General features: G+C 41.6%; 1 protein-coding gene across 1 annotated transcript in view; it reads right to left on the bottom strand.

The window, feature by feature from the left end:
- Positions 1-3,603, bottom strand: part of rgl1 (ral guanine nucleotide dissociation stimulator-like 1) — a 23,652-nt gene extending 20,049 nt beyond the window's left edge. Inside the window, exon 1 of the mRNA XM_062395120.1 lies at positions 3,084-3,603. Within this exon, the coding sequence (XP_062251104.1) occupies positions 3,084-3,242 (159 nt within the window). The 5' untranslated portion in view covers positions 3,243-3,603. The remainder of the gene's footprint in view (positions 1-3,083) is intronic.
- Positions 3,604-10,060: the final 6,457 nt, after the last annotated feature.

The following is a 10,060-nucleotide window of genomic DNA, read 5'->3' on the forward strand; positions in this document are numbered from 1 at the left end:
AAAATCAAGGTCAATTAATTATTCTGCGAATTTGTTTACAATGTTAAAGAAAGAGATAATAAATTCCTGGATCCACACCCACATTTTATTGGTTCTTTCCTGAGCCATTCAAAAACTCCTTTGGTAATTCATCCCATAGCTTTGCCTAAACTTGTTCCATCAAACAAACCAACAAACAAACGGACAGGGCTGAAAACACAACCTCCTAGCTGGAGGTCATTAAAGTTTGTTCCTTGTGAAGTATGAGCTATTATCTTTAGTGTTAGTTGCTCTGTGTTCCTGTCTCTGTCACTCGTTGTTCTCAGAGCTGATAGTGACTGACACCTCAGCACCCCTCCCTGGTCCCTGACCTGAACTGTGGACCTGGCACAGTGATTGCAGAGAGGTAGTTACTCCAGTCACATCCTTTATGGCCAACGTGGTTTCATAACCTTGTGCGGAGTGGAGCAGGAACACACGAAAGCAGTAAAGGCAAAGTGTTCGGACTCAGACAACGAAATAAGGAGAAGCTTGCGAAATGATTGCCTCTCGATAACAAGCATGATGCAGTTTGTGTGAATTCATTGTGGCAGAATACTGGTTTCTGCTGCTAATAGCAGCACTTAAGTAGTTAATGAAGTTTAATGATGACGCCAATGGGGGTTTTCTTTGTACTTACGTAACTTTATGGAAAGCACTTGCCTCTCCACAAAACCACCCTCGTTGCTCCATGTCCCACGTGTGAGGACAACCACAAACTGGATACTGCACAAACCCTCACATGGAATAGAATTTGTGGCATGCAGTGTATGATGAGTGTATGATGTGCTTAGGCGTCTGCGAGCTAACCTCCACTCTCCTTACCCCCTGCCAAACAATTGGCGGAAACGGTGCAGCGAGGGGGGGGGGAGACACGTCGACCAGGATGTCAGATAGGCAGCGAGGAGGATGACTTCCCAACAAAACATACATTGAGGCACCATAGTGTCACTGTCATGTGACGGATACTTTTATAACTATCGCATTATTCGCTCATTAAAGCGTTTAATGCAGTGTTCTGTTTTAGCCAGCCTGTTTGGAATGTTCTGTTTCCTGTGTTAATGCTCCAGGGCTTCTCAGAAACGATTCATTGTGATTAGTGCGTCCTCCTCAATCACTTCTACAATACACTGACACTGTTTGTTGTTTGTGTTCTGGACGTTGTTGAGGAACAGTCCATGGTGCAGAGTGACGTTACAGAACTTGGTGTTCTACCTGGTTTAACTGCAAGGAAGATTTTATAGTCAACTTTTTTTCTAGATGTGAAACTGAATTAGCTTTTTTTACTGTTCACACATTAGGATTATACATAAGTTTGACTTCTGCTGATCTGGGGTTGTATTTGTATACATACCATGCAATGTCTTGCTCAAGGGCACTTCAGCATTCTTATTTCAGTTTCTCTCCTCACAAAATCCTTGATACCCTGAGTGAGTGCATGAAACCATGTAGCCACGACTAAGCTGGAATAAGCCTCCGCTGCACGTTTGTTTCCGGGTAATCACACCGTTGTAAAGAATCTGTGACCTCACAGACAAATAAAAACACGTCAACAAACAACAAGGTTTGTTCTTCAAACTTTTTGATATTGAAAACAATGATGACAAGAACCAGTGTTAGAACAAGCTTGTTCTAACACTGTATCCATTCTGTTGCTTTGGACTCGACTGAGGGATTATTGTGTAACACTAACCTTGGTGGGAAATCTGAGTGTACAAAATGTTCCTACACTTTTAAAAGATGAGAATTATCGCGTTGATTACATATTCCTGCCGCGTCCATAAGTGCAGAACAATACCCACAATTTCTAAAGATTTCTATGTGAATTAAATAACATATCAACTATACGATTTATAGGCACGAAAAAATAAACAAACCTTTCCTATTGTGAAATTAACTTTGCCCCCTTTTCTTTTCTTCTCCTATGTCTACTTTATATTTATGTATTAGCCTATACCATTTTTGACATAATGTGTATGAACAGTTTTTTTTTCAAGTAATATTTATTTATCTACATGTCAGTTTATGTAACTGTACTGTCCCTTTAGCTGGTTATTTTCTTTGTCATGTTCATATCTGCAATAACATGTATAGATAAAGTTGCAAAGCGTGTACTTATTGTATGAATGGATGTTTTTTACATATAGACACTTTATCTTAGTCATTAGGGATTCTAAAGTGTAAAGTGAGTAATGGGTGAAATTAAGCAGTCAGCAACACACACATAAATGCACTAACCATACACACTCATTCACTTTCATGATGACCAATAAGCAGTAGTTGCAGTGAATCAGAATCACTGCCTTTCACAAGAGGTCAGCTGTCGTCTGTGCCTCCAAAGGTTACTGTCTCCTTTGCATAATTTCCCTGTGAGTTGTGAACTTATTGCATCAAATTTCACTGAGCGGGGGTCAAACAGAGGAACTGATCTCTGTGATTGGAAAGTCGAAGAGTTGTGGCAGGTACTTGATTTGTCTGGAGTTTTTCCCTTGGTTTTAAAGTGATGCTCATGAAATGTAGATTGTCAGTTTCTATATGAAAACACTGTTTGATGACCATGTGACCAGCAGCCGAGGCAGAACCGCTGAGCAGCCACAGATTTACACCTCAGCTGTGGACAACTTATTTTCTCTCATGCACACACACACAAACACACACACACACACACAAACACACACGTGCATAAACACTTTTTCAGTCGCTCTGTTCCACTTTCTCACAATGACTATACAAATCCAATAAAAAGACCTTGGAGGACACCAAAACAAAAATCCCCAACCCTCACACTATCTCTTTCCTCAGTGCTTCTCTTACAATCCTCACTGTCCAACCACTTCACTTCCCATCCTTGAATCTATCGAAACCCTTGACACAAAATATCACTGCGACTCCTCACTCCAAACAACAGCAGGCACAGGAAGGCCGTTCATGCGAAGGCCAACATCTGCCCAATTGTTTAGCAGGCCGGGGAACTACCTGTGCTTCCCAGAAATAACATTTAAAAACAGACTCCCTAAAAACAGACACAGTTGCTCTTTCGCGCACACAGCGTGTACTGTACTGACCCAGTGTCGTGGGCTGCTCTCCGGGTAGCGAGGCTGGTACCTCTGCAGGGCCACCCCTCCCTCCCCCTCCAGCAGCAGGGTGCAGTCCAGGTCGGGACAGTGGTTGTGGGGACTCGCAGGCCAAGGCATCAGGGTGGCCAGAGGGTAGTGGGAGATCATGCTGACCCCCTGAGTCAGCGGCAGGGATGGCAGGGCATACTCCAGCCTGGACAGCAGGGTGGGTGGAGACGTCTTCAGTGGAATAGGTGGAGCTCTTGAGGGGATCTCCAAGCTTTGGGTTTCTCTCTTCTCCTCCAGGACAGATGTTTTGGTCCCCTTCTCCTCTCTCCTCAGTCTGGTTCAGAGTAATGATAACTCCCCCCTCAAGTTGTCTCCCTCAGTCTTTTCCCTTCTTGTAACTCTCCTCTCACAATGCACAGTCTCAGCCTTTCCCTCCTCGGTTTTCTCCCGCTCGGCACGCGTGGAACTCGGCTTGCCAACAGCTCTCTGCCACATGAGTGATTAAAGTCTATTGTCTCTGTCTTTCTCTGTCCCCCTCCTTCTCTCTCTCACCCCCTGCATTCATCCCAGCCTGAGAGGGAGGAGCTGCAACTCCGTGGCCCGGCCCCTTTACAAAAAAAAGCTGCCCTCTGACTAAAGAGAGACGACTGTGGAAGAATTCGAAGTGAAAGAAAGACAGGAAAGCTGTGATAGAGAAGAGGATGTTGTAGAATAATTCTAAGAATTACAAACAATAGGGGATATTTTCCATGATGCAGTGACTTTTAGCCTCAATTACAAACCGCTGAAACTTCTCTGATTCAACCCACAAATAAAGCTTTCAGATAAGTCCTTTTTGAATCGAAACAGTGTGTTAAAGTTTGTGAAACCTGACACACAATTTTCATTTCTATTTTAGATGTGTGGACCGCTACACAAAGTTACTGATTCAGTTCTTTGTCATACAGCAAAGCGTGGTGGCTGCAGGGCAAAGGTCAAACCGTAATTAATGTGTAACAATTATGGAGAGCACAAACACGTGTGTGAGAGAGAGAGAGAGAGAGAGAGAGAGAGAGAGAGAGAGAGAGAGAGAGAGAGAGATCAAATAGGAATAAGAATAAGAATCAGTCATGTGTAAAAACACTGCAGCTGCTGTGATGAGGATTATGTGGGACCAGGCAGTGCTCCGACACGCAGACACACACACACACACACAAACAAACACCAATGTTGGTACTTCTATCTTATTGAGGACACTTTTTGGCATTATGTATTCCCTAGCACCTTACCCTAACCCTAACCATCCAAACTAAATGCCTCTCACAAACCCTAACCTAAACCTAATTCTAGCCCTAAAACACAGTCCATCAAAGGGGGGTCAGAAAGGGAAACGTCCTCACTTTCCCAAAATGTCCTCACTCAGCACACAGACACACACACACACACACACACACACACACACACACACACACACTTTGGAAGTATATTCAACAGTTAATATTGAACAAAGTGAAATGAGTAAGAAACTACAACATTAAGTCAGACTTCGCTTCCTGTTTTCTCAGGTGAATCAACAGCTGTTAGAAAAACAGTGATGCCAGACTAGCATCCGGGTGAAGTTGCAGAGGTTTTTGGATCAACACACACACACACATACACACACACACACACACACACACACACACACACACACACACACACACACACACACACACACACACAAGTCCTCCCTCAATCACTGACTAGATCTCACTAACGAGAAATCACTGCTGTAATGTCACTGGAGGGAAACCTCAAGTGAAAACTCCAAACCTTTAAAAAAAACTACATTGCAAAGTATAGACAGTCAAGCAAATTTTACACAATTCAACACAAACAAACCAAAAAACGGAAAGGGGTGATATTATAACCTTCTTGTCGGAGGTAATAGAAGTACTACCATTAATCTAGTTCAGTCTAATGGTTCTAAGGATAAGTTGAGCTGGAGGAAGCCTCTTTAATTGAACTTCAATTTATCTGAAACCTAACAAGGAGCCTTCTACTAGACACTCCAGCTTTCTGTATTAGGTTTTATATATTGTATTTCATTATCTTCACATATCTTTAACTCTACATTCTCAATTTGAAAAGTATCTAGTAATACAGGTGTTGAATAAATGTAGTGGAGTAAAAAAGTTAATTTTTTCCCTAAAGTGAAAATGAAGGAAACCCAACTTAAGGTACTGTACCTATGTAAAGTACTTGAGTAAATGTACTCAGGTACTTTCTACTACTGTGTGGCATTACAGCCTCCCTTGAAATACTTGAGCCGCGATGTGTCCGTGACTCAGACCTTCACCATGACTCAGCGTGATGAAATCTTCTCAAATCCTTGACACAAAAATGCAATGAGTCTCCAGCTAAAGTATGTTTATATTTAGCCCTGACTCATGGCTGGAGCTCATTGGTATATATAAACAAATCCAAAACATCAAACTTAAAAATGCCTCTCTAATCACCCTGCAGATAAATCAAGGGCCTGAAGAGGAAGAGGAGGAGGAGGAGGAGGAGGGGGGCAAAGTCATTTGACCGTGACTCCGTCGGCGACTTGGAGTGCCAGAGTGACTGCTGGGAATGAATGAGAGCGTGATACAGGCAGGAAGAGTGACTAACAGGCTGTTGTGTGGATGGACTTCCACTGAACTGTCCTCCACTCTCTGCCTTCCTCTGTCTGCTGCTTCCTCCCTCGCTTCCTCTCTCCGTTGTGCTCCCTCACTGAAACATTCACTGCAGCTCAGTTTGGTGTTTACTGCACTAACTTTTAAATCTCTCTCTCTCTCTCTCTCTCTCTCATTCTGTTATACACATAATAATCATAATAATATTATGAATTATAATCATAATAATATTATGATTATTATCTCGACAGGCGCCAAAGTTCATGCTCATTGTAACTTTTGGGTTTCTATGTCAGGTCTTGAATTTACCATGTAATGTGTTTGTTTTGATGTATGTTGTGATACAAATAAAGTTGAATTGAGTTGAATGGTATCCGTCATTACCTCCATCCACTCACTCACATGTAGTTAACCACTTCAGTCGAACTCGTCCATGTTGTTCCTGAACTTTTCTTGCTTTTCTCCTCTGCCCTGGTCTGCTGACACAGTCACAGTGTGACCAGAACCAGTTTACGCAGCTGGGAAGGTGAAGCTCTAAAAACATTTACAACACACACACACACACACACACACACACACTACACACTGGAGATCCTGGGTCAGCACAAACACAAACCCTTTTTCTCTATCTCTCTCTCGCTCTAATTTTCTCCCTCACACAAGGAGACATTCTCTTGAAAAAAACAAGTGAATCTTGTACAACTGGAGCAAACATACTTGGTGGATGCGGAGTTCAGATTCTTTAAAAAAGCCACAACATCTCGGTGGTAAAAAAAATTAATTATAATATATATAGTTATATGTACAAATTCCTGTTTTCAAACTTAAAAGAAAGTTGACTATATGATCTGTATTTAGAATAAACTAGTTTTACTAGACTACTACCAAGGGCTGTCAAATACATGTGGAGTAACAATTGAAAACAATGTTCACCTCTGAAATATACAGTAAAGTTAAAACGATGTGGAAATATTTAAACATAAATAATAACGTGTTCAAATCGAATGTAAGATCATTTATATAAGTTGCACTTTCTCCTTTGAAAATACAAAACCACTAGAACAAGTCGTGATAAATAATGAATTACGTCAGTTCACACATTCACAACTCCACACTGCCCTCAGATGGTGATCATGGGAACCCAACACACTATGAACTCAAATGCAGGTTTCTATAATTCTGTTCTTCGTGCTTTCTTGTTGTCTTGTTTGATGATTTTAGATAATCGTGTGTAAACATGAATAATATGAGATTAATAGAATGTTCAGACTGAGAATGTTTGTCTGTGTCTACATTGGCTGTGAGTATTGCTGCGATAGTGCAGCCAGGTTCCTGTATGTACTGTCACTTGCCGCACGCATACGCACGCGCGCGCGCATACACACACAAACACACACACACACAGAGAGAGAGAGAGAGAGAGCAGAGAGAAAGAGACACACACACACACACACACAGTCACAGTCACAAAGAGGAGAGGAGAGCAGCTCTTGTTGACACTGAACAGTCATTATCAGTGTGAGTGAAAGAACAGAGGGAGACAACAGACACTTTCTCTGGATCAGCGATTGAGAGATAAAGGAAAAGAAAAAGTAGATGTGGAGGCGAAGGCACACTGAATGTTTCAGGAGCAAAGTTATCTTCCGTCCATTTCCTTCTCCCTTTTCACTTCCCCCTGGATGTGTGTGTTCATGTGTGAATAATGGACCTATATAAATGTGTACGTGTTTGTCATATATATATATATATATATATATGTTGTACTTTTTTATTTTACTCACTTCAATATATATGTTCTCTTTTATTCTATCATGGAGTTTATTTTTACTCTATTTTATCCTCTCTTTATGTACACTGCCCAAAAATTGAAGGGAACACTTAATCAGCACAGTATGACACCCGACTTCAGGGATATCAATCTGTCCATTTAGGAAGCACAAGTGATCAACAGGTGCAATGGAGAAGCATAAGCAAGACAACTCCCAAAACAGAACTGTTTTACATGTTGTGGCCACAGACAATTTTCTCCTTCTCCTCCCTGAACGATTCTTCTAGTTTGGTGTTCTGCTGGTGTCCTTGTCACTACTGGTAGCATGCGGTGGTGCCTGCAGCCCGATCAGGTTGCACAGGTAGTCCAGCTCCTCCAGGACGGCACATCTTCACAGGAGCATGGAGGAGACACCAGGAAACCAGCAATTACACGAGGAGAGCTAGACAGGGCCGTAGAGGGGCATCAACCCATTCAGCATGGCCGGTTTGGCGGTGGGTCAGTGATGGTCTGGGGAGGCATGTCATTGGACGGTCGCACAGACCTCCATGTCATTGATGCCATTGAGTGGCCCACATGTCCCCCTGACCTAAATCCAATTGAGCACCGATGGGACTTTATGTGTCATGTATTATCTATGTACCGTTGTTATGTCATTTTGTTCTGAACAATTTCACAATGCACATCAGTAAAGATTTTCCACCTGAATAGTTTGTTCAGCAACATCTGATCTGTGATTTGTGTGTTTCCAGTTTCTTTTCACTTTTCTTTTCTATTTTAGTCCCAATATATCCCAAGTCCTTTAGTTCCTTGAAACGCTCCTTTCAATAATTACATCAGTACAGCTTGTAGCTTGAAATTTAATTGAAATAGCCAACAATTACCTTCATGTTAAGAATTACCCGGTGCAGTGTGCTGGGTTATAAATATAACTCAATTTAGAGACAAACCATTCACGCATGGGCAGTTCAGGAGAAGCCAGAGGAAAGCTACAGGGAGAACATGCACTGCACCACGATGCCACCCGCATACACCAAATCATAGACACATAAAAGCATAGAGACATGAGTTTCCACATACAGACACACACATGTGGCACAAATGTAGGCCAAGTATTCAGAAAGGCAGTGTTCTTCTCCCTGTGCTAAGTTATTATTAATATAATAATGTAAGTCAATATTTAATCACAAGCTATCCGGTAAGAAAAACAATTAAACCAGTAAATCCAGTAAACCTGGAGTTCAGTGACGTTTAAGCCTGAAAATTATGATTTTGTATAAGATGCTGTAATATTTCTCTTACCTGAGAGCAGAATCCCTCCATCAACTAACAGCACTCTTATCACAGTAAAAGAAGGATAAGAGGAGGAGGAGGAGGAGGAATAGATGTGTATGAGTGATAAATCCACACAGCAGCTGTGAACACACTGTACCATTGTTCCCCCCCACCCCCCCTTTTTAGTTCTGTCTTATTCAACTAAACGTATACAGTATTTTCCACAGTGAAGATTTAAGCCACAAAATCCTGTTTTGTGGTGGTAGATGTGATCGTGTAGAAAACATACAGTAAATGACTTGAGAAAGAGGTCAGTAAAGTACAATATGTGTATGTGAAATGTACATGTGTATTTATATATACGTGTGTGTGTGTTTGTTACTGATCAAATGATTTCCGGCCCCACTTCACATCCTTTTTATGCAGCAGTGTGTGTTTATGTCAGCGAGGGACAGAGGATGAGAACTGGCACTTTATTCAGTGCCTGAATCTAATTTCCATTTCATACCATGTAAAATATTTAAAAAAATCTAGGATTTACTTTGGTTCATAAAGGCCTGTAGTTAATAATTATACTATGATATTTTAGATTACTTGAGGTGTGTCATTTACAGGCCTCATAAAGCCCCCAAAAAGTATACTTGCCATTCCACATATGACCAGCAGAGAGCAGCATCCTTCCTTAGTATTGCAGCACTGAAACGGGAGAATACCTGAGGAGGCAAAGGTTTCTCCACATTCCTCCACCTTGGCCAAACAATCCAAATTAAAGTCGCGTCCCTCATATTTTTTAGATATCAATCCTCTAAATTGGGGCAGATTTTATTTTCTGGGAATCTGGTTAAAATAGACTTTCTCTCCTGCAAATTAAAGAAAGCGATAAAAACTAAATTCCGCACCATGTTATATGTTATTTCTTGGACGATGGCCCATCCTTCCACCAAGATCCATGGATATCTATTTCAGAAGTCAGTCAAGCCGACAAACAAACAAACAAACAAACAAACAAACAAACACAACTTCCAGGCCAGTGTTGAATGAAGCAGGATTAGAAATAACTGCAACTCATCAAAGAACTGAAATACCTGACGAGATTTTTTTGTTCAATATCATAACGGATTTCCTTTGTGGCCGATGCTCCTCTTCACCCAATCACGCGTCTCTCTTTTATTTCCCACCTCACCCTTTCCCTCCCTCTCCCTTCTCACCTCCACTGACAGGAACTATAAACCACTGAGCAGTTTGTCACTCAGCAGTGAACAGTGGGAGCCAACATGCACCCACCGCATAGCAGTTGA

This window comes from Platichthys flesus, chromosome 9 (genome assembly GCF_949316205.1).
Source record: "Platichthys flesus chromosome 9, fPlaFle2.1, whole genome shotgun sequence".
Lineage (NCBI taxonomy): Eukaryota > Metazoa > Chordata > Actinopteri > Pleuronectiformes > Pleuronectidae > Platichthys > Platichthys flesus.